Source organism: Capricornis sumatraensis, chromosome 2 (genome assembly GCF_032405125.1).
Source record: "Capricornis sumatraensis isolate serow.1 chromosome 2, serow.2, whole genome shotgun sequence".
Lineage (NCBI taxonomy): Eukaryota > Metazoa > Chordata > Mammalia > Artiodactyla > Bovidae > Capricornis > Capricornis sumatraensis.
The window spans coordinates 49,737,639-49,763,944 of NC_091070.1; the positions used below are offsets into that span (position 1 = coordinate 49,737,639).

General features: G+C 37.0%; 1 protein-coding gene across 2 annotated transcripts in view; it reads left to right on the forward strand.

Moving 5' to 3' along the window:
- TCF12 (transcription factor 12) overlaps window positions 1–26,306 on the forward strand; it is a 388,964-nt gene that overhangs the window by 358,133 nt on the left and 4,525 nt on the right. For both annotated transcript variants that reach the window (XM_068964717.1, XM_068964719.1), the window contains 4 exons: window positions 8,268–8,382; window positions 9,439–9,601; window positions 15,721–15,953; window positions 23,095–23,248. In XM_068964717.1, coding sequence (XP_068820818.1) covers window positions 8,268–8,382; window positions 9,439–9,601; window positions 15,721–15,953; window positions 23,095–23,237 — 654 coding nt within the window. In that variant the 3' untranslated portion in view covers window positions 23,238–23,248. The remainder of the gene's footprint in view (window positions 1–8,267; window positions 8,383–9,438; window positions 9,602–15,720; window positions 15,954–23,094; window positions 23,249–26,306) is intronic.

The window sequence follows — 26,306 nt, forward strand, 5'->3', positions numbered from 1 at the left end:
CTTTTTAAAAGCATGGTAATTCTTTAAAGTAGGGAAAAGTAGCATTCTGCAGCCGTGCACATCAAAAAATCTGTTGAATGTCTTACATTATTTTTTATATAAATTATGTTTTAAAGTAATGAAGCTTTTTTTGAACCTGCTATTTAATTGAAACCATGTGTTTGCATGTTTATGTCATGGTTCTTAAGATTCATTGCATGCTGTGAAATATTCTCCTATGAAACAGATTTCTGACTGTAAGCCATGTGATCAAGGCTAAAACTCAGCTATCATCGAAATAATTAGGTGCCCCAAATGCTGAAGTCTTGTGTTCTGTAAAATAGGATTGGTTCCAGATTTTTACATTCACATGTCAGGGAGCCATTTATATTCATTCTGGAGCTGCTGAAGTAAACATCAAACAAGGCTGCCTGGTTTCCTAAGAAAAATGTTTTCAGCAACATGGGTGACATTAGATGCCTGCATATCTTAACAACTGTATTTTTGTTTTTTAATATCAGAAGATCTTAAAATTTAGGCTTTTTTAAAATTAACTTTTGTTGCTGTTGATAAACTAATAAATGCAAAAACATTTATAAATTACTGAATTCATAGAAATTTAAGGCAATATTTTTATCACTATTAGTGATAGTGGAAAAATAATTTTAATATTATAATAAGATAGCATTTGTTGCAAATATAAATTATTACTTTGCTGAAATACCATCTATTCTTATTCAGAAGAACTTGCAAATCAGTATCTTGGAATCCTAAGTTTGTCTCAGTTGCAATATATGCAATTCTTAGTCCTCACCTCTTAATCATTTTTAATTCTTCATTGTTAATAGCTCACTGCTCCTACTCCAATTTATCTGCTACAATACTTGATGTATCTCTGCTGCTGCTAAGTCGCTTCAGTCGTGTCCAACTCTGTGCGACCCCATAGACGGCAGCCCGCCAGGCTCCCCCGTCCCTGGGATTCTCCAGGCAAGAACACTGGAGTGGGTTGCCATTTCCTTCTCCAATGCATGAAAGTGAAAAGTGAAAGTGAAGTCACTCAGTCCTGTCCGACTCTTAGCGACACCATGGACTGCAGCCTGCCAGCTATATCTCTGGATCCTCTTAAATAAATGTAGAGTTTGTATGAAATGGAACTTCTGTCTTTGGGAGGTTGTTTTTATCAACTTTGGATACAAGTTGGAAAAGAAATTTTTCAAAATCCGTTCTTGCAAAGCCATATAAAAACCTAGTACACTTTAAAAGGACTTGTAGAGGGGAAAATTGTTTTATTAGATATTGCCCTGAAACTTTCATTAAGAAAGTAGCTTCCATTATATCCACTAGGAATATGCTGCTTGTTTCAGAGTTGCCAGAGATATTCTTTAAAAAGGAAAAAAACTGAAGGTAATCTAGAAGAAAAAAGAGTTCTGAAACATGAGGTGAGTCTAACAGAGTCTGAGAAGCAGCACCAGTGCTGCAGCAACTTAGTTGCTTAGTTTATCTATCAAGGTCTTCTTTCAGCTTTTATAACCTTCTTAAGAGGACACAGAGCTGGGGAAAATCTGCCAGAATCTGCTATATCCACCCCATCCAGATGTAATCACTAATGAGATGGAGATGCAGATGTTTCTGCCAGGCTTACCCTCAAATATTATTAATTGACAAGATCTGACAGTGTCGAGTGAGTCAGTATTAAATTCCCATCCTTCTGAAATGAACTTTTTAGCTGTGAATACTCATTTCTCAGTTTCAGCAAAAGACCAAAGGATGGAATGAAATTAAAATCACAGTCAGCCAGTGACTGTCCCAGCTAAGTGTTAGGCATATTGTTGAGAAAAATTTATGCTGGTGGCTGTTATTCGTGTCTAAGGGCTTCCATCAGTACTACCAGGAGCCTTGTTTACATGCCTGACAGCTTTTTTCATGTTCTGAGAGAGAGTGTGATTTAGAGAACATATTGTTGTAACTATTGCCAGCCATCTCCAAGAGTTAATCTCCTGCCTGTATGTATCCCACCTTCATGTATTCTAACTGTTCATGACTAAGAAATGACACAATTTTACATTCTGGAAACACTTCTTTTTTGTCTTCCTTAACTTTCTGGTAGTTTATGTATTTTTCCTCTGTATTAACATAAATTAGTATTTGGGGGGCTTCCCTGGTGACCCAGACGGTTAAGAATCTGCCTGTAGTACAGGAGACCTGGATTCGATCCCTGGGTCAGGAAGATCCCCTGGAGAAGGGAATGGCTACCCACTCCATTATTGTTGCCTGGAGAATTCCATGGACAGAGGAGCCTGGTGATCTATAGTCCATGGGGTCACAAAGATAACTTTTCCTCTGTATTAACCTATGTTAACCCAGGTCCCCCGCATTGCAGGCAGACACTTTAACCTCTGAGCCACCAGGGAAGCCCTAATATTTCTTAGACCCCTAAAAATGGAGGTTTACATGGCCACAATTACAAAGTAACCACAGAAATAGCAGTTTATCAGCAATTCTGTATCACCATTTAGAATCTGTCAAGTCAACTTCCCTCAGTATTTAATTTTCATCATTCCATTTATTTTTCTATAGAGAGAACTAGTCTGCTAAACCTTTCTAGGAACTCCATAGAACATGCAAATAAAAATTTTGATGTAATGGATTTTTGTTCTCATGGGCATTTACTAGAGGTCACCATTTTAATTCCAGATTTTGAATATGATGTTACTTTCTCTCCTAGCATTATAGATGAGAAGAGCCAGAAACTTTTTCTCTAAAAGGTCAGATAGTAAATATTTTCAGCTTTGCAGGATATATGCTGTGTATCACAATTACTTAACTCTGGTTCAGTAACATGAAAGCACCCATAGGTGTTACAAAAACAAATGGGTGTGTCTGTGCTAAGCTTTATTTATAGAAAGGGCCTCCTTTATTAGTTTAAAAAAAAAAAAAAAAACAGGACCAGATTTGGACCACAGACATACTTTGCCAATCCCTAGTTTAGAACATAAATTAGCTTCCCAGTGTAGGAAGTGAGAATTAGCAGGTTTTTGTTTGTTTTTTCTTTTTCTTCGCACCTATAGCTTTTTTCATATTTCATTTCAACCAGTAGTTTGGGAGTTTTGTGAAGTAGTTGAAATATTTGAGGTGAGCCAGAATTCACTGAGAGTGGAAAAAGAAGACTTGATGGCAGGATAAAAGTAATACAGAAAGTTCTGCTCTCAGCCTTCAAGTGCTTCCAAGATTACTGGTGGTATGAATTCTACATGGGCAGGTTAACCAAATAGTCTCCTTGATCAAAGAAGTAGCTTTGTTGCTGAGAACCTTTCCTGACATTATTTTCAGTTATAACAAAAGTATGCCAGTAAGATCATCTGCATCTTATAGTAATGATTTGTAGACACATCTATCTTTCATAAATGAAATAATTAACTATTTTTATTACTATTTTTTTTATTTCACACAAAGATAATAAGACTACCTACCACCTGCCAAAAATATTAATAGGGCTCAATATCAGAAGACCTAACTTTGTTGTTTATTTATTTGTTCTTTTATTTATGGCTGTGCTGGGTCTTCGTTGCTGTGCGGGCTTTTTCTTTAGTTGCAGCAAGTCTGTGCAGGCTTTTGCATTAGTTGTGGAAAGTAGGGGCTACTTGTTGCAGCGCGGGGGCTTCCCATTGTGGTGGCTTCTCTTGTGGAGTACGGGCTCTAGGGCGTGTGGGCTTTAGTAGTTGCACCTCTCAGGCTCCAAAACACAGTACTTGTGGCGCACGGCCTTAGTTGCTCCGTGGCATGTGGGGTCTTCCTGGATCAGGAATCGAACCTGTGTCCTGCATTGGCCCACGGATTCTTTACCACTGAGCCACCAGAGAAGCCCCCTTGTTGTTGTTTCTTTGAACTGAACAAACTTGACTAGCACAAAAGGTTAGGATTAAAAGAAATTCCAACAACAGGAATAATATATTTTAGGTATCAATATACACAATAATTAAATTTCCTGAAGATTATTATATCAGGAAAAAAAAGCTAGTAAGTGGATAATTCCTACTCCTTCTCATATAATTAGTGTAGCCAGTCTGCCCTAGTTTTAACATTTCCTCTTACTTTTGAATAGGGTTAACATTTTCATTTACTTAATTTCTTATTCCCTTTCAGAATTTTTGACAGTCTCCATAGCCTCTTAATCCAAATATAAAATTAAGGCTTTATCAGACACTTATTAGAATGTGATGTATCATTTAAAACACAAAATCAGGATTTTTAGAACTACTGAAATGTGAGCACTGTACAGACTTTAGTTTTGCTCTCGTTTACTTAGTGTAAGAATGAGCTCTTGGAATAAACTGCTGACTGGAAAAAATAATGTTAATAAGTGGAAAACTGAAAAGGAATGAGACTCATTGGTATCATTTAGGCATTGCAAAGAGGTTTCAGCAATATAAAGTTATCGTACATCACATCTGTTTATGGCTGTAATATCTAAAATACCAAGGCCCAATGTTATAGCTCTGTAATAGCTCTTTTATCTTTAACACAAAGTACCCAGTTATTGTTCAGACCATGATTTCAACTTCAAACTAAGTTGGATTAGAAGCTTTATATTAATGGAAGCTTGATGCACATCTTTAAAAGTTCCTTATTTATGATACCAGATGAAATTACATCCATGAGATCTTTTGATTTTGTTATAAGTCCTAAGGAAATTTAACTCTGGCATGTCTTTTTTTTTTGTATTGCTTGAGTTTTTGTCGCTTAAGCTATAGTTAGAAATGTGTGTCTTATATGAAAGCAAACAATGTTCAATTGTAGAACTTACAGCTACCTTACATAATGATTTTAAAATATAAATCACATCTGATTTCTAAATCCTAAAGCAATTAAGCTATATTTTTCCTAGTTTTAAAAGATTTAAGATTGTTATTAAAGACGAACAAATAGAGTAATATTTTATTCAAGATTTTAAGTACTTTTCGTCACATATCAGAGTAAATTTAGAATCATTTTAGCCATATGTTTGAACAATATTTAATTTTATTAGTAAAGGTTTATATACAGTAGAAATTGTATGTGTAGGTTTCAGCTAAACTAAAGGAGTTTGTTTTTTAACTGTACTTTACTTTTTCTAACCAATTTTTTCCTAAATGGGCAACTTAAATTTTTTTTTATTTTCATTAAGAACACATTATAGTGCTTTTAAAGCATTTTGATGCCATTTTTTTAACTCAAAATTGTTTAAATGTCAACTTTTAAGCTTGAAAATCAGACAACTTATATATTTACAGAAATATTGTTCAAAAGGAACCATAACAAATAGAATTCTTCCAAGTTTTAGCATAAAACCCTCTTCAGGTAAAACAAAATACATGCAGTACATAGAGATCCTTTAACCAGTCCGTAGATGAATAGTGATTTAAGTTAAATCGCTAGTATTCAGTGAATAGTACAAATTGAGCAAATTATTAGAATAGAATTCAGAATCAGAGAGGAGTTCATGCTGAGTATTTTTCAGTCTGTCCCTTAATTCACAAGAGCTCTTATTCATCAACTAATTAAATTTAACATCTTTCCATTGTGGGTGTTGAAGCCATTGGCCAAATTAAATGAAAAGAAGTCCCTTGTCGGATGCTCCCACAAAAATAAGGCCATACATTGATTGTAAAGGTTCAGAATGCAAGACGACGTCACTGAATGGAATGGGCCTTTTATTCTGAAATGGAGCTCTTCATAATAATCGAGATTTAGAGCATAGCAGGCCTAGAAGTTTTCCTTCCCCTGCTAGTCCCCCAAGAGAAGCAGCCTGTCAGCTGTATGCTAACGAGATGAACAATTAAACAAGGTCCTATCTGGCTGGCCCCACAGACTCTGAGCTCAGACAAAGAACTGTTTATACACCTGTTGCGTGTGTAGACAGAGCCATTTGAATGCGTAGCTGCAGATTAAAGGGAGGACATGAGAGCCAGGGTGAGCATTGGTTAAAGAAAACTGTAAGAACTGTGAAAGTCAAATTCTCCAGAAAATATATGAGGCCCATTTGCGAGGGGAATCAAGTTACAAACAAAAAGTTCCTGCTAACTTCATTAATATGAAAAACTCCAGACTTAAAGTTTTTGCTAGTCTGAGACCATTTTTTAAAGGTTCAATTTTCTCAAGGTTGGCGTGAGAGAATATTTAGTTTGTAGTATTCCACAGAGACAAAGGTATTCATTGGCATTTTGTATCCCAAAACAAATTGAGTAACCTTTCTGATTTTCCTTCAGGGAAAAGCAAAATCCCCAAGGTTTATTGTTTCGGTAATGATCCTTTGTCTGCCAAGCCTTTCATGAGAAAGGAAGTGATAGGACATTTTTATTAGTTGAGATTCAGAAAATCAAAGAATTATTTATACTAATGAAGTAAAAAAAATAAGAATTTCACAGATGTATCATCACTTACCACTCAGTGAAATTCAGTTTGTTCAGTGGTATTGTCTTCTGAAGCTCTAAAATAGGTTTCACAGATAAAATGCATAGTAAATATACTTATGTTTAAATTTTAAAAGCCTGTTTTTTAAAATACTTGGTATGATAGCTCAAAATACTATAGAAGAGCAAAATTAGCACATATTACCAAAGATCATAGGAAGTTTTAAGTCCACATTATAAATACAGACATAGAATCTTTTAGCTTTTGCTTTATCCTCCAATGACTTATTCAGCCTGTCAAAATATTCTAGTAATACATTATTTTTAAAATAAGCTGAGACTCCTAAGTTCCCAAAGAATTTTTAGCTACATTTTATATCTATGTCATGTCTATTTTTATAAAAAGGAATTTTGAACCAACTTTCCCCTCAAACCATGAGTAGTTATAGCTAGCAAGAAAGCAACCTATGTGTTAAGAATAAACATGACTAGGATTCCCTAGAGATAGGATATCATAAACTTTTTAAAAAATGATTTCCTCTCTTGAAAGTAATTTTCACAGTCTACTTCACTTGTTGTTAAGTTTAGTTCCTCAGATTTTTCTCAAGATTTTTTTATTGGGGGTGTGTTGAAGTTCAGTGTAGAAGTAAAGGTTATGGGATAAGGAAAGATTTCTTAAGTGGTAAGGGTGTAGAAGGCTACTTTCATTTTTGTGGTCCCTTCCCAGCTTTAAGATTTTGTGATTCTAATGAGTGATGAATTTGTGTGGTTTAGAAAAAGGATATAGTCAATGCTTGATCATCCAGGGGGAGTAGTGACACACCTAATCTTCAGATAATTTTAAAAGTAGCTGTGGAATACATTAAATGGTTTTTGTTGTTGTTGTTTAACTACATTAAAGGTAAGAATAAAGGCAGAGGACAGATATTTCTTCAAAAGTAAGGTGGAAGACCTGGTATGTCCTGATCAGATCCACTACCAATAGCCTGCATTGCCTGAAACTTTTGTTTCTTTTGTTTGGCTCACAGGAAACCAAAGGATAAACTTGCATAGGGGTATTTATATTAGGGTAAAATCCATACAAAGTCATGAAAGATAAAAGCTATATTAATTACTCAAGAGGGATTCAAAGCATGGTGTTTTACTGGGATTGAAGGATTTGTTGAAAAACAGTGGTTCTTATGTATAACTCCAGGCAATAAATCTATTTAATTAAAGGCTTAATCTTCTAGTTGACTCGTCTGCTATTGTTCTAATAAAAAGCTTCATTTGTAACAGTTTTTCTAAAAATACTGCATTAGCTAAAATTGCATGCCATACCTTCTCAGTTTAAGTTAACTGTGACTTGTCTAAATCTGATTAAAACTGAGAATAAAAATATATGGCAATTTTGGTTCCTGGGAATGTAGAACTTCTAAGTTATTTTAATTTTGTATTGCTTTTGCTGCTCTTTTAATTTGTTTTGAGAAGAAATACAAATTCATGGATACTTTAACATATTTAAATAGTATGTAGACTAGCTTTTCAGATTGGCTGATACAGAATAGAGCTTATAATATGCTGTGCTCTCGCAGAGTCAGGCATGACTGAGTGACTAAGCACAGCACAGCACATCATATAGAGTGCTTTGTCTCTGTTAGCTCGTTTGCTTCTCACCACAACCCTCTGTGGAATATAAACTTTGAAAGTTAAAATTTTTTTTAATATTTTTTAAAAAATATTTTTGTTCAGAAACAGTACTACTACTATCAAGTCTTTTACAGTTCAAAAACCAGAAAAGTGACATCCAAAAACAGTTGCTAAATTTAAATAAGTGATACTGTTTTCTCTATTAAACCCAGTGCAAGAATTTGAACAGTTACTGCCCCATGAACTTGTTTGTTTGTTTGTTTACTTTAGGTTGGAACTCATCGAGAAGACTCTGTCAGTCTCAATGGCAATCATTCAGTCCTGTCTAGTACGGTCACTGCTTCAAGCACAGACTTGAACCATAAAACACAGGAAAATTATAGAGGTAACTGTATTGTTGGTTTTCAGCAGTAGTGCAGACAGGTATCATTTGGAGCTCTGTCACCTTTTTCACAGTCAAATTGATATCTGTTAATCAAAAGTCATCTTAGGAGAATTCCAAACAATGGTACTACTGCATGAATGTGCAGGGTAGATATTTAGGGTTCAGTACTTTGATCAGTTTAGCTGATCCAATTATGGATGTTTATTGATGGATGGAACCCTGTACAAACTGTTGTTCAGTCTTCACTGGTCATCTTCTTAGCTTCTATTCTTCCCCCCCCCCCAACCCCCGCCTTTTTTGGCCGCACTGCAAGGCGTGCGGGATCTTAGTTCCCTAACCAGGGATTGAACCCACACCCCCTGCAGTGGAGGCATGGCGTCTTCCATCACCAGGGAAGACCCTGTCCTGTCTCTTTTTAAATCACTTCCCCTCATGGCTGAGTCTTCATGGTCCCTAGAGGCAGTGAGAAAGATATTTCTGGGTATATTTAGAGTTCTGAATGATAGTAGCTGTTGTTTAGAAGATTATAATTTATTTGGAGAGACAGATAATTCTTGTAAAAAGCAAACTGTGGCCAATGTTATAGTAGACCTTATAAATAAGTACAAATACATAGGTAATAAAAGACCATCAAAGTAAAATTTTCCCAATTATATTTAACCATGATACCTGTTTTATTGTGTTTGTCCAGGAAAATGTTAAAGCTTATTTCTTTCACCTTGGCAGCATCTTAAAAGTTGGTTTCTAAAATGCATCTTGTTTCTCATACCTTGTTTAATTTTTAAATGGTACCTGAAAGTGAACATTGGACTCACCATCAGGGTCAAGCTTGTTTGTTTGTTTGTTTTAAATACAGATGCTTTAGAAAGCATTTTTTTCTAAAGTTGATGGACATGCTCTTTGCAACTCTGAATAGCTTACACTTTTACATCTTCAGATTTCCGTCATAGCTCTAAAACAACTAAGGATATTTGCCATCAAGAAAGTTTTTTACTGTCTTAATTCTAATTCACAAATGAGTCTGGACGTTTAATTTGTTCTTTGCCTCTTTGTTAGGTGGCTTGCAAAGTCAGCCTGGAACTGTTGTTCCAACAGAAATCAAGACTGAAAATAAAGAGAAAGATGAAAATCTTCATGAACCTCCTTCATCAGATGACATGAAATCAGATGATGAATCCTCCCAAAAAGATATCAAAGTTTCATCTAGAGGCAGAACAAGGTATCTGTTACCATCCAGGTCATATTTCACTCACTTGCCATGGGTAAAAAGTGTCAGCTGTGTTCTAGATACTGTGTTGGGACTTTTATGTCTGTCATCTCATTTAATCCTCACAGCATCCCTCAACAGGAGACACATGAAGCTGATTCTAAGTTTGTTTTCCATGTTGCCAACAATATTTTAGGGTCTGCATATAAAAAAGAATTACTTTTCTCCCCTCAGTGCTTATAGTCTGTATGACAGCTAGAGAACAAAATAGCTAAAACAAGTTGAATTGTACAAGTATAGGTAGATGCAGTCTGTCAATAATTATTTGAATATATTAAGTATAATAAGTATGTTATTATTATATATAATAAGTTATATATTATTAATTAGGTATATTATTTTAAGTTAAAACCTCTTCTGTGATTTAAACCTGGGGCTGGCAAACTATAGCCCATGGGCCAAATCTAGTTTATTGCCTGTTTTTACAAAGTTTTATTGGAACACCGCGTGCACCATTCATTTACATATTGTCTGTGGCTGTTCTCATAGTGCAGTGGCAGATTTGAGTAGATCTGAGAGATGGCCCACAAAGTTGAAAATATTTACTGCCTGGCTCTTTATAAAAGAAATTTGTGTACTCATGTTTTAAACAATTTGAAAAGAGTGTGGAAAAGGAAGTATTCCCCATGCACTGTTGTTGAACAAGGAGTTCTAGAAACTGGACTTGACTGCTTTGAAATATGGATATTGACACATAATGAGATTAGTTTCAAATGATTTCTAAATTCTTCCATCAGATTTTTCTTTTAGTTCTACATGAAAAGAGATAATTTATTTGTGATACATCCTCCTAGTCTTTTTTTTTTTTTCTGCTGGTGGCTCAGTGGTAGAGAATCCACCTGCCAATGCAGGAGACACAGGTTCAGTCCCTGGGTCAGAAGATTCCCTGGAGGAGGAAATGGCTACCCACTCCAGTATTCTTGCCTGGGAAATCCCATGGACAGAAGAACCTAATGGGCTACAGTCTATGGGGTCACAAAAGAATCGGACACAGCTGAGCACTCATGCACGTGGTACATTCTATTTCTTGATATATATTTATCAGTAATAGGTATATATCACACATATTTATATTTAAAACATTGTTCTTTGGGACTTCCCTCTTGGTTCAGTGGTTAAGAATCTGCCTTCCAGTATAGGAGATATGGGTTTGATCTGTGGTTGGGAAACTAAGATCCCATATGCTGCAAAGCAACTAAGCCCACATGGTGCAACTAAGGCCTAACACAGCCAAATAAATTGAAAAAATTTTTAATTGTTCTTTGTGTGAAAGTATGGTACAAAGGAAATTTCAATAAGTATGCTAGATTAACTAAAAGAACCAGCATAGGGCTTCCCTAGTGGCTCAGCCATAAAGAATCCACCTGTCAATGCCGGAAACATGGGTTCGATGCCTGATCCGGGAAGATCCCACATGCTGTGGAACAACTAAGCCCATGTGCCAAGAAAAGCCACTGCAATGAGAAGCCCGTGTACTGCAACTAGAGTAGCCTTTGCTTGCCACAGCTGTAGAAAAGCCTGCCCAGCAACAAAGACCCAGCACAGCCAGAAAAATTTTAAAATTAATTCAAAACCAAAAATAAAAAAACAGCATGGTCCTTTCTGTCATTCATATATTTAAAAGTTGTCATTTTATATTTGATAGTCTCACCGTTTTCAATACTTTAACGTTTCTCTTGGGGAAAAATAAATCTTACAACCTAATACTACCTATTTTTAAAAATAATTCTGTCATTTTAATTTGCATTGTATTCAGTTGTGCAAGAGCATGAAGAAGACAAAACTGGGTCAGGGAATCCCGAGGCCACTCCTTTGAGGCATCTTAATTCTTTCAGTTTCATGATTTAAATAGAACTTTAGGGGAATAATTTATACCTCTCCTCATCATTCATCTTTTCATCATACAGGTCAGCAAACTTCCTGTGTGAAGGGCCAAATAGTAAATATTTTAGTCTTTATGGGTCATGCAGTGTCTGTTGCAACTATTGAACATTGCCACTGTTGCATGAAAGCAGCCAAATACATAACAGATGGGCGTGGCTCTGTCAATAAAATTTTATTTACAAAAACAGGTAGCTGGCTCTCGGGCCAGTTTGCTGAGCTCTGTTATAGGTCATCAGAAATTGAAAATGCCATATAATGGGTTAGCAAGAACTACACTTGATAGTTAATAATAGTAAATTTAAAACATGGCTTTGGATAAAATAAGGCTAACCTGGATTTGAATTATGGCTTCACTACATTTTGTCAAATGACCATGGCAGGTTAGTAAAACTTGCTGAGGTTTGGTTCCATCTTAAAGAAAATTTTCTATTTAGGATTCTTGTGGGAATAAACTGAAAATTATACATATAAAGCTCTTTTCATACTGCCTCCCATGCTATAAATATCAGTAAAGGTACTATAATAATTTATGGTGATGATAATTTTATATACGTGTTCTTGGTTTTCTTCCACGAAGCACTACCTGGGTTCTTTTCTCCACTCTACAACTAATTAGCAGTGTAATCCTAGGGAGGTCACTGATGTTACAGTGGTTCTCAACCCTGCGCCGCAGACTTGTGCAACATTTTAGAAATGCAGGTGCATTTCTCACCCAAGCTCACTGCCCAAGCATCCCCAGCAGTGGGGCCTTTGAAGACTGTAGAAGAACTCCTAAAGATGCTGATGAGTGGCCACATTTGGAAACCTTTGGGCTAGATAATCTGGAAAGGTTCCTTTGAAGTCAACAAGCTAGTGATTCTCTATTATCAAAAGAATACTTTTACGTATTTCTTGACAAGTAGGAGTAAAAATCTGTTGTCTGTGTGTTCTTTATTAAAGTACTCAAGGTATTAGAGAAGAGGTGGAACATTGATTCTTTGTGCACAGATTTTCCAGATTCTAAGAGACTCTACCCAGTAATTTATTCCTGAAATGTTGAATATGCAAAGAATTTTCTAGAAGTTATTCCAAAGCATTTTTCTCAGTTTTTTTCCAATTAATTAGTCCATTTTCATTACAGAAATTTGAAAATTATAGAAAAGCACACCAAGAAAACACAAAAAAACACTTGAATTAACTGCTGTTTACTTTACAAGGAATATCTTTTTGCCATAAATACAGTTTAAATTGGAAATAAACTGGATATAAGTTTATAATTTCAGCTTTTAAATTTAATAATGTATTTTTAACCTTTTCATCTATCCATGAGTATTTTCTGCAACATCTTTTTTCGTTTTGTTGTTTTTTTTTTTTTTTTTGCTTTTAGGCAGCTTTATTGAGGTTTAATTCAAAATACAGTAAACTACATCAATTTTAAGTACATGAATTTTGACCTTTGGCAAATGTATATGGTGATATACATAGATATTAATAATGTAGAATATTTCTGCCAGCATAGAAAGTTTCCTCATACCCATTTATAATCAGTCATCTTCTGTCATCCTCTGGCAGACCTTGATCTGCTTTCCATTACATCAGTTTTGTCTTTTCTAGAAGCTCCTGTAAATGGAATTATACAGCACATGTAGTCTTTTGCTGTAAAATCTGCAGCTTGGTTTTTAGAGGCTGTATCAATTCAGTTCAGTTCAGTCGCTCAGTCGTGTCTGACTCTTTGCAACCCCGTGAACCACAGCATGCCAGGCCTCCCTGTCCATCACCAACTCCTGGCGTTTACCCAAACTCATGTCCATTGAGTTGGTGATGCCATCCAACCATTTTATCTTCTGTCGTCCCCTTCTCCTCCTACCCTTAATCTTTCCCAGCATCAGGGTCATTTCAAATGAGTCAGCTGGAGTTTCAGCTTCAACATCAGTCCTTCCAATGAACACCCAGGACTGATCTCCTTTAGGATGGACTGGCTGGATCTCCTTGCAGTCCAAGGAACTCTCAAGAGTCTTCTCCAACACCACAGTGCAAAAGCATCAATTCTTTGGCACTCAGCTTTTTTTATAATCCAACTCTCATATCCATACATGACTACTGGAAAAACCATAGCCTTGACTAGACAGACCTTTATTGACAAAGTAATGTCTCTGCTTTTGAATAAGCTATCTAGGTTGGTCATAACTTTCCTTCCAAAGAGTAAGCGTCTTTTAATTTCATGGCTGCAGTCACCATTTGCAGTGATTTTGGAGCCCAAAAAATTAAAGTCAGCCACTGTTTCCACTGTTTCCCCATCTATTTGCCATGAAGTGATGAGACTGGATGCCATGATCTTAGTTTTCTGAATGTTGAGCTTTAAGCCAACTTTTTCACTCTCCTCTTTCACTTTCATTAAGAGGCTCTTTAGTTCTTCTTCCCTTTCTGCCATAAGGGTGGTGTCATCTGCATATCTGAGGTGATTGATATTTCTCCTGGCAATCTTGATTCCAGCTTGTGCTTCTTCCAGCCCAGCGTTTCTCATGGTGTACTCTGCATATAAGTTACATAATCAGAGTGACAGTATACAGCCTTGACGTACTCATTTTCCTATTTGGAAATAGTCTGTTGTTCCATGTCCAGTTCTAACTGTTGCTTCCTGACCTGCATACAGGTTTCTCAAGAGGCAGGTCAGGTGGTCTGGTATTCCCATCTCTTTCAGAATTTTCCACAGTTGATTGTGATCCACACAGTCAAAGGCTTTGGCATAGTCAATAAAGCAGAATTAGATGTTTTTCTGGAACTCTCTTGCTTTTTCGATGATCCAGAGGATGTTGGCAATTTGATCTCTGGTTCCTCTGCCTTTTCTAAAACCAGGTTGAACATCTGGAAGTTCATGGTTCACGTAATGCTAAAGCCTGGCTTGGAGAATTTTGAGCATTACTCTACTAACGTGTGAGATGAGTGCAATTGTGCGGTAGTTTGAGCATTCTTTGACATTGCCTTTCTTTAGGATTGGAATGAAAACACCTCTTCCAGTCCTGTGGCCACTGCTGAGTTCTCCAAATTTGCTGGCAAATTGAGTGCAGCACTTTCACAGCATCATCTTTTAGGAGTTGTAGTGATGCTTCCTAAGGCCCACTTGACTTCACATTCCAGGATGTCTGGCTCTATTTGAGTGATCACACCATCATGATTATCTGGGTCGTGAAGATCTTTTTTATACAGTTCTTCTCTGTATTCTTGCCACCTCTTCTTAAAATCTTCTGCTTCTGTTAGGCCCATACCATTTCTGTCCTTTATTGAGCCCATCTTCGCATGAAATGCTCCCTTGCTATCTCTAATTTTCTTGAAGAAATCTCTAGTCTTTCCCATTCTATTGTTTTCCTCTATTTCTTTGCACTGATCACTGAGGAAGGCTTTCTTATCTCTCTTTGCTATTCTTTGGAACTCTGCATTCAAATGGAGTTCTTTTCTCCTTTGCTTTTCACTTCCCTTCTTTGTACAGCTATTTGTAAGGCCTCCTTGGAAAAGGCTTTGGATTTTTTTTTGCCAATTTGTCCTTCAGAAAAAATGTTCCAGTTCAACCATGTTTTAAAATCATCACCACTGATGGTAATATTTTTTTCTGGAACAGAAAGTAGTAATTTTCTGAGATACTTCTTTCATTCCGTATCTTAAGATTTTCTTCCTCCTCCTCAGTGGACTGGGGAGAAGAACATAACATAAACTATAATACATTGCTATAATAGGACAGTGTTTCTCAGATGTTAATGTACATATAAATCTTGTTAAAATGAAGCTTCTGATTCAGTAGGTTTTCAGTAGAACCTGAGATGTTATATTTTTAACTAGTGCAACACTGTTTTTACAGTGAAGTAAAAAGTTTTTAAACAATAATGCTGATGCTGCTAATCATATTTGGAAAAGCAGGGTGCTATAATATGTGCTCATATTATATTTATGAAGTATTTCACTAGTTTTAAGTCTTTATGTAGTAATGTACAGTGAAAATGCATTTAAATGTGTGTGTGGTATAATTTCAACTATATAGCTATATATTTACATCAAGGAAAGATTGAAAATTAATACACATTATTTAAGTGTAGCTGTTACCGTTTGATAAAATGTATAGGTCATTTTAATTTTTATACTTCATAATTTTGTGCAATTAGTATATCTTACTTTATAGGGAACCTAATGGACATTGTTGTTACTTTCATTTCCAGCAGTACTAATGAAGATGAGGATTTGAACCCAGAACAGAAGATAGAAAGGGAGAAAGAAAGGCGGATGGCTAACAATGCCAGAGAACGCTTGCGTGTACGAGATATTAATGAGGCATTCAAGGAGCTTGGTCGAATGTGTCAGCTTCATTTAAAGAGTGAAAAACCCCAAACAAAACTCCTTATTCTTCATCAGGCCGTGGCAGTCATCCTTAGTCTAGAACAGCAAGTCAGAGGTAAGTAGGTTCAGCAGAGACATGAACTGTTCTGCTTCTGGTGGGCAGACATTTGTGTGTCCAATCACTCTTCCGCTTGAGCAAATTGTTTATGTGTTCTCCTAGTACTCCTGCCACCACATCATCTAGGTCAGGTTTTCCCTGGTTCTCTCACCTATATGTCTCACTATGTTGGTCAATATCTGTAGGTTCAGTGCTTCCCACAAACCAGTAGAGAGCAACGCTATGAAACAGTGCAGTGAACAGCCAGCCTGCCGCTCAGCATTAGCGTCTTGTGCCTCTTTGTTCTTATTGACTCTGGAATCCCATGCTCTTGAATTTACCTGCCTACACTTGTCCTTCTCCCTGCTCCTTCCTGTCTTCCCTACTTTTCTGTAGTCAGTTTCTTGCCTGCTTTCCCCTGGGGCATCTGTGAGGCCCTGCTGGTTAATAGGATGTTTGGTCATGGCCTCTCTTCACTTTGCCTCCTGTGAATGTCCTTAGTATGCATGTCAGTAAGGTGTCAAGAGTTGCTTCATTGATCCCTCATCAGGAATGCCATGAGCTTCTTGGATGAATGTGTACTGGCATGCCTGTGTGTCCCTAAGGACAAAAGTGTGCTTTACATAGACTTATCCACTGTTGACTCAGACAACTCTCCCAACTGTTATTTTGATGGAATCTTTTGGAGGGGGGAGGGTAGGGGCCGTGGCACATGGCATCCCTTGTAAGTTCTTAGTTCCCTAACCAGAAATTGAGCCCAGGCCATGACAGTGAAAAGTCCAGAACCCTAACCACTAACCCATCAGGGAACTCCCTTAATGGACTCTTAAAGAAACTTTGAAACTTTTTTTTTAAACAAAGTGTTTATTGCGCATCTCCTCTCTCCCAGGCAGCTATGTTCTAGACCATGGGTTATCAATTAATACGAGCTTCCTGCCCTTGAGCAGTTCTATCATCAAGCTTGCTTTTTTGCATATACGTATATATCTTCTTATTTGAAGCTACGAATGCCTCACCCTAGGCTTCTTTGCAAAAAATTTATAGATTGTGGCATTTGGTTCCAGACCCCATTGCTAACCTCTCTCATTGAGAGCAACTTTTCTTCCTTATTTATTGGCTATTTATATGATACTTTATTTAAAGAAAGTTGGAAAAGAAAAAAGAATAGGAATGGCCAGATGCTTGTTAACTACAACAGGAACTCTCAACACTGATCATAGAAGGAATACTCTTTCTAAGGAAACTAGAGTCAGAGAATTTGAACACATTTTTAGAAAAACATACACTAGTAATTAATTCATCTATTTTTTTCCTCCAGTGTTTTTAATAAATAAGAAAGATCAATAACTAACACACCTACCACTAAAATCAGATGCTTGCTCCTGTCGTCTTAAGACTTTTGAAGTATCTGTAGAGTGTAGATGTTAGTGAAACCTGATCTTATGCAATTACTTGTAAGGTCTGACCTTGTCTTAATTCCATGCAAGCCCCTACAGTAGAAAACCTTAGTCTGAAAGAGTATCTAATATCTCGACTTATCCAGCTGCCTGCTGACTTCCTGGTCATTGTTATGGGTACTGACTTTTTCCACACCATTCTGGAAAACTATATAAGGAGCCATTGACTGATTAGAATGAATAAAACTTAAGTACACTGAACTGTAACTCCATTAGGGACTGCATGAATATTAATAAAAGCCTGTCTTCCTCCTACCCTTAAACTCTGGACCTCAAAACCCAAAGCCCTTACTTTACAGGTTTGTGTAAAAACCATGAGATCCATGTAAGATTCCTTGGAAAACACTGCTGGCTATCTCAGTTTTGAAGCCTTCATATAGCCCATAATGCCTGTTCCTTGTCTATAGAAGCACTTCAGACTTTGGTGTAATTGCTTTCTTTCCCTGCACTTTATCTGCAGCAGTTTTGACTTCTTTTGGTAATGTGTTCACTTTTGAAAGTCTCTTCATCACTGCAGGGGCCCCACTCAGTGGCCCCTGGACCCAGCAATTTCTGTAAAGATGTACATGACCTACTTTGGACATCCTCTAGGCTCTCTGAATACCTGCTTTGGAATGGGGTGGTGTTCCAAGACCACATCTAGCTATTCACATCCTGTCATCCTTAGACAAGTCGTTACACCAGGAGGGCAACCAGACCTGGGTCTAAGTGCATCCTTAAGAAAAACAGGAAGTGGCTTCCTTTCCAAGCCTCAGATTTTCCCAGAACACTTTTTGGGCATTGGTGCCCCATATATCAGAATCCCATCTGGTCTGTCACTGGCAGTTTAAACCTCTTCATTATCATGACTATAATTTTATCATTACTTTTTTACTAATCCTCAGCAGATTTCACATATTACCTTCAAGTTTTTCCTCTCTGTTTTACTAAAGATTAAACTAGTGGTCAAACACTTCCTCCTCAAACTCTTTCATAGCTCAGCTTGATAAACTCATTTCTCTTCTGGTGATAATTTAGGGACAATAGAACTATTAGGATTTTAGTTCCCCAGTCTCTTAGTGAATCTGAAGATAAATAAACTGGGACAGTGATTCTCAAATCTTGCTGGTCTCAGAATCACCTGAGGCTTTTCCTTTTCCCAAACAAATTTCCTACCCTCAGTAGATTTAATTTAGTTGCAATGAGATGGTCAAACATAGTAATGCTGCTGCTGCTGCTAAGTCGCTTCAGTCATGTCCAACTCTGTGCGACCCCATAGGCAGCAGCCCACCAGGCTCCCCTGTCCCTGGGATTCTCCAGGCAAGAACACTGGAGTGGGTTGCCATTTCCTTCTCCAGTGCATGAAAGTGAAAAGTGAAAATGAAGTCACTCAGTCGTGTCCGACTCTTCGCGATCCCATGGACTGCAGCCTACCAGTCTCCTCCATCCATGGGATTTTCCAGGCAAGAGTACTGGAGTGGGGTGCCATTGAAAGTGGTCAAAAATATCCATTGATAATATACCACTGAAATGAATAAAAATGGCATTAACCCACAAGGATAAAGGGGAGATAATAGCAGGTGAGAGAGTAAAAAATATGTGTAAGATAGTAGATAGAATAGTGGTAACTGACTGACTTAGAAGAAATTAAGTGGAGCAGAGAGGAATACCATCAAGAAGCAGATAGCCCATCCCCTGAAAATCTCTGGATTTTGGAGGTACTAATTATTAGGAAAAAGCAGAAGTCAGGCATCAGACCCCAAAACAGAAAAGATTCATTGGAGCTCACTGTGTAAGGCTGGATCCCTAAGTCTCCTCTGTACTACATATTACTTTTCCCTCTCTTCTCTTCTACCATAGAAGTCAGAGGGGTTATTTACTGTAAAAAATGAAATCTGAAAGACAGCAAATCTGGAACATGAAGAACAGGGAATGGGTGAAGCATGAAGCTGAACAGTGGGACCCCTAGCCCTATATTCTGCCTTGCTTCCCTAATGCCAGCAGCAGAGTATATTAATGCTGTCCTCAAGGAAATGGGATAATTCTTTTCCAGAGAAAATAAAATGGTCTAGAGAAAAGACTTATAGGTTTAGGAATTCCTGAGTAATAATGCCTCACTTTTAGATTACCGTAGAGTAAAGCCCACCAGTTAATGTCTTACTTTATGTTAAAGGACAACCAAAGATTTTAAGAAAAACCAGCATGAAAAAGAGAAATTGAGATCAAACCAAACAAAAGAGAAACTCAGAAGAAAACAAAAACATGCAAAAAGCATTAGGAAACTTTTTTGAAAACTAAATATCTTCTAAGAGAAAAGGTATGCATAAAAGAGAAGCCATGAAAAAGAAATATTCGGGTAATACGATAGCAGAAAAAATATAGTAGAGAAGTTAGCTGATAAAGCTGAAAAAATCTCCTAGAAAGAGATGAAAAATAGAAGAGAAGAACTAGTAAAATTAGAGAGGATTAATCTAGGAGTCTAGCATCTAACCAATAGGATTTATAGTATATGAGCAGAAAGGAATGAAGGGGATTATCATGGTAATAATACAGGAAATTTATAAGTACTGAAGAATACATGTCTCAAGATTCATAAAATCGAATCTTCTATTAAGAATAATGATTTAAAAAATTACCTCAAGCTAAAGTGTATCATTATGAAATTTCAGAGCATCAGAGTTACAAAAGAGTATCCTAAAGCTTTTAGAGACAGCATTTAAATAGCTCACAGAAAAAGGAACAAGTCAAATGTCATCAGAGTTCCGAAGTAGTGCTGGATTCCAGGAGATAGTGGAGCAATACCTCCAAAATTCTGAGGAGAAATCATATTCAACCTAGTATCCTGTACCTACCCAAACCATTTATTAAAATGTAAAGATAAATACATTTCAGATACACAAAGGCTTTAAAATTTTGCCTCCTTTGAGCACTTCTGAGAGAGCATCTGGAACATATGCTTAAACCAAGTAAGGACATAATCAGCAAAGCCAAGGGCATAGCACCTGGGAAAGAAAGGGTCTACCACATGGGAGTAGCAGAAGAAAATCCTGCAGCAAGAACTGCTGGGCCTAGAAAAGAACCAGTCCATACTGAAAATAGAATACTGTTAGAAGAAAGGTTTCCCTGGAAATAAGATAGAATTAATAAATAATTGATGATGTGTTTGAGATTTTAGGAAGAAATGTTGAGAGGCATTTGTTAGATCTATTTGATCATTTTAAGGGGGAAAATTAGCATTATTAACAAATGAAAAGCAAAGCAACTATAAGCTACAGGAAAAACAGCCATATGAACAAAGAAACAATCAGTATAAAATTATTGACTTATATGTGTGTCCACATAGATATCATGACACATATTTACCTAATCATGGTATTATAGGAAGTAACTATTGAATTAGCCAAAAATTGTGCTATAAACACGTTAAGAAGATGGTATTATAAAAGAGGCAAATTCTCTGCCATCTACCAGAGGGCAAGAGATAGACACCTGATAGAATGGGAATGACAGTCGCTTCTCATGCCCCACAGGGAATGTCTGACTTCTTCTGAAAATTCCATGGACAGAGGAGTCTGGCAGAGCACAGTCCATGGGGTCACAAAGAGTCTTCTTAGCTTTACATCAGGCCTTCTTGACTACGTAACATGTTTGCCATGGGCTGCTCACGCAGACCAGAAGTATGAAGCAGCAGCACTAGCTTTTGCTTTTTTGAATCAGAGCTCGCTTTACTTCACATTTAGGAGAGCTTGTGTGTGTAGTCAGTCAGTCATGTCTGACCCTTTGGGACCCCATGGACTGTAGCCCACCACTCTCCTCTGCCCATGGAATTTTCCAGGCAGGGATACTGGAGTGGGTTGCCATTTCCTTCTCCAGGGGATCTTCCTGACCCAAGGATCGAACCCAGGTCTCCTGCACTACAGGTGGGTGCTTTACTGTCTGAGCTGCTAGTAGAGCTTACTGTAGCATGCTCTCTTGGTTCTTCCAGTCCTGAGTGTTGTCTGACTCATTGTAGGGGTCTACAGTATCTTGTCTAACTTGAGGTTTTGGCTCTTGTCCTTTCCTTCCCAGCTATCTCAGTCATACCTCCTAGATCAAGTGTGACACAGAGCCATAGTAAGAGTGCTGTTAGCTAAGAGTGCTATTAGCTAAGAGTGATAAAGAGAAATGTGAGAATGGTTCGGTTAGGGAGTGTTCAAAGCCTGTTTGGATTTCACGTGTTAATTGTGCCCTCTTTTCAGTCTCTGGTCATCATATGAGACTCTTGCCTACACAATACAGGGGATGTGACACCTCATGAAAGACAAGCTTCTCATCAGTCAGAGGAGTACAATCACTTGTTAAGGAAGCAGGTCCTGGTATTTTTACATAATGATGGACATGCCAATTTCTACTATAAGTTATCCTGATTGATTAAGTACCTTCCTTCTTTCATTGCTTCCCCAGAGTTGTATAGGCTTTGTGTCTTTTCCTAAATTCAGGGGCCTAGATGATGAAGTGTTATCGTGTATGAGTAATAGTCAATAGAGTCAAGTTTACCATATAGTAAAGTCTTTTACCTACTTTTTTAAACTCAGAAGTGAACTATAAATGTATCTTGATATATGCACATTCAAATATGTTTTCACTTTCCCTGAAAGAGGAGATGCATTTTAAAAAAAACTCTATGTTGCATTCAGCTGGGCCATCATTTTAAGAAAATCTAATATGTAAAAAAAAAATCACAAATTATGCAAAGTATTGTTTTCATTACAGACTAAGTGATCTTTTTATATTATATGCATTAAGATATTTTAATCAGTTTATAAGAGTAACTGTAGCAACTTTTATACTGTATATTATAAACTGAAACAAAAAACTACACCAGGAGGCATCATGAGTTAAATATCTTGTACTTACAACTCATTTAGAGAAATTATAAAGGAACTGTTGTTCCTAAGTAGGTTTTCATCCAGTGGGTCTTTAGTTCAGTGAATTTTCTTTATTTTATATAGTAATATCCCATACTTTAAGCGCCTTTGAAAATGCCCACATCAGAAGTTCCGTTTGGTCTTCTCTGCTATCTAATTTACATACAAAGCAGTAAAGGTTTTTATATAAACCTCTCAGTCACAACCCCAACTGTAGAAAGAACATCTCAGTCATCTATCTCATCCTACATATAAATCAAAGAAGAAAAACGGATATACTCAGGCTAGTTCTCTTCCTGGAGGAATTGGCACACTTTCCTATAGAGGAATGGCTGAGGGTGTCTCTTAGTTTATCATTTTCTGAACTGGCAGAATTCTGGATAAAGCACAGATGTCCCTCTCCAGTACATAGAGAGTGTCAGCATTCATAGCAGTTCAGAGTATCACACCTTTGCAGGACATTGAGGAGGTTCAGTAGTCTAATAACAGCACTTGCTATGGTGTTTGGATGAAACAGTAGAAGAATGGCTTTTAGATACTGATGTAGATCAAGTCAAATCCTGGAAAACCAAGTAATAAGAATACACAATATGGTCAGTAAGAAGTATAAGTTTCAAGGCTCATTTAATGCTGACGTGTTTTGTGAGCATATCATTGTTGCCTCTGCAGTGTTATTCATTATGGAAATGAAATTACAGAGAGATTGGTAATCCCCACAAAAAGAAAAAATAGCAGCAGTTTGTTCAGTTTAAGACCCAAGAGTCTGTGATTCATAACTTGTGACTCTAATGAGATGATTATTTTCCCTTATTTCAGAGAGGAACCTTAACCCCAAAGCAGCCTGCCTTAAGCGAAGGGAAGAAGAAAAAGTTTCTGCCGTATCGGCAGAGCCACCAACCACGCTGCCAGGAACCCATCCTGGGCTTAGTGAAACTACCAACCCTATGGGTCATATGTAAACAGCAGCCAGGTAAGTATGTGTATGAAAAAGTACATGGAAGTCCTCCAGTTCATCTCAAAGTTGAGTTAGAACCTTTGAATTCTAACCTTTATATTCTCTGGTGGCACTGGTCATGATAAAGGTCTCATGTAATTTGGAATCCAGCAGCTTATTTTTCTGCTGTGTAGTTAGAGAACCCATGCCATTTTGTACCAAATTACTGTTCTCTTTAAAATGTGATCCTATGTGTGTGTGTGTGTGTGTGTGAGAGTGGCTCAGTCATGGCTAACTCTTTGCAACCCCATGGGCTATAACCTGCCAGGTCCTCTGTCCATGGAGTTCTCCAGACAAGAATACTGGAGTAGGTTGCCATTCTCTTCTCCAGGGGATCTTTCCCAAACTGGGGTCTCCTGCATTGCAGGCGGATGCCTTACCATCTGAGCCAGCAGGGAAGTATACTTTGATTTATAAAGAATTCGGGACTGTTATGTTCTAGATCACCATGTATACTCCCTCACGTGAATATTATTCTGATCCAAGAAAAAAACAGTCCTCTGATTTATCTGTCAAATAGTACTTTTGCTACCACTGGTGGTCCTCATTCCCCTACCTAGAAGTACTTGGTGGCATCATCAACCAGTTTTTTTGTTAGTCATCTGCCTCTTCTTTATCATGAGATCTTCATACATAAAACAGTGCTTTCTTCCACTTGAATCATTAATGCAAGTCTGTAATACTCATATTCCTTCTCCTGTAAGAATATCAGGTTCACCTTCAGGAATCTATTCAGGAATGTAAAAGTGTTGTGTACGACAGAACCAGAGCATCCTTCTCTAGGGAATTTACTTGTTAAAAGACTGGTTTTTTTATCTTCCTCTTCATGAATTAAATACAGTTTGCTTCTTTGTGATTTTTTTTTTAACAAAGTGACAACAGTGGTAGCAGGTTGTTGTCCAAGTAGATAATGTGAACCATCTTTTTCTTAAAATATATACATTCATTTTATCTACAAGTTATAAGGTTAATGTTTGCTGTGACAGAAATTAATATAGAACATAATTAAATATTTGGATCAGTAACAAAATACAGCTTGCAGCATGGATTAGGTATAGAAATGGGAACTTCATTTTTATAACCTGGCTTCACCAGTGTGTAGTTATTTTCCTAGTTTAATCCACAGAGTAAAAGCAATAAGTAAAAGTAAATGGATGTGAGATTTGGAGCAGGAAAAATACATTCAGTGCAATTTCATTTTGTTAACTTTGTGGATATCTCATTTTGAATTTCATTTCATTTGGCATTTGATAGAATATTTTGTAAACTACAAACGTTAGTTAATAACCCAACTTTACTTGAAGAAATTGATTTCCTACCATCTCTTTATATATCCTTCTTAGGATCAAACTAGACAGAAATGGATGATTTCATTTGGGGACAAAGAAAGGGAAGTCTTGATGTAATTATTTAGGTGTCAACTATAATTCTAACATTAGCACACAGGAAAAAGCTCTCAATCACCTTTCCCACCAAAAAAAAAGAAAATCAGCAATATAACAGACTATGCTTGTCAAAGAAAAGAGCTAGTGGAATTACAGATCCTCTAAAACCCAAGCCATTGCTTCATGTCCTGTAGAGACTATAGAATATCATGAAAAAATATTTTTATTCAAAAATATGTTTTAAGGTCTTTAAAAACAAACCAGTGTTCTTCCATGCAAAAGCGACTTTGTAAGTTGGTAGCTTATGTAAAGACACCTTCCTGTGATCAGGTAACCTGCTGCTTTTGAGAAGAGCACTTCACATTCAGTGTGGCATTGCCTGCCCCAGAGGCTTTGTCTTCTTTGTTGCACGCATTTCCTCTTCTCTTCCCAGTCTCTCTCTAGCTCTGTCTCAGTCAGCTTTCCCTACCTCACATCTCTCTCCTACTGTTTACTTCCTGTTCTTTCATTGCTTCTGTATCTCCTACTGCTTTCTTGGTTCTATTTTTATCTCTCTTATGAGGAAACTCCCCAACTTTGCGGTGTAAGTAAGCCTTGAGCATTGTCATCTATCAAAAAGAATCCTTTTTTTAAAAAGTATGGCGGGGGGGGGGTGGGAGTTGTTCAAGGTTATAAGAAATGTAGTAAATGCACTTTGTTCCATAAAATTTCAAAGGCCTAGTGTTGATGAAATTAAAATACATTTAAAGTTAGCTAATTTCGTGAAGTCAGTCATCTGGTTTCACCCGATAACCTTCAATTCTTTATGGAACTGGATAGCAGATTGAAACCAGTAAGAGATAATCAACTGCTGGAATCAAAATGATTGATAAAAATGGATGACCACAGAATGACTGACTGAACAGTGCAAGAATTTGCCACCACGTAATATAAGGCGAAGTAGCTTTGTCTGTTGCGGTTATCCATCCCTAAGAGCATCACTCTAATTTAAAACCATTCTGTGGTCCTTGTTTAATAAGAAAGTGAAAGGTATGATTCTTCCTAAAACTGTTTCCATCCAAAATGGCTGAAATGGGAAATTTCAGAGCTACTACGATATATATTATATTAAGAATATAAACATAAAATTTGTACTAATAGAGTAAAATTCTCTTAATAAATTTGTTGAACAAACATTTATTTGAGGACCTACTATGGACCAGGAGCTGAAACCAATGTAAAAATGAGTTCAAAGTGAAAGGTTTTTTATTCAGAACTTTTGTTTTCTGAGGTCCCCGCCCTCAGAAACTTCCAGTTTAAAAGAGAGATATGTAAACAGTTAACAAAGTACAGTGAACTAGATGTAGCAATAAATATGTCTTAACGGTGTCTCCCCACTGAGAGCTGGACGCGCAGACCCTCAGAGCTCAGGCATTGCCCACCTGCATGTCGCCAAACCTGAGGTTCACATGATTGCCACATACTTACATGAGCTCCTTTAGACATCTTACCACATGCATCAAGAAAAGCCATTTTGGTCATACCTTTAAAGAAAGAACATGTGTAAGTTATGTAACTATGAATTTTTTGTCAACCTGGGCATAAATGAGGAATACCAAGTTGTTTCTGGGAAGGTGTTTGTTTTTATCAGTGATGTCCTAATTGGTTCT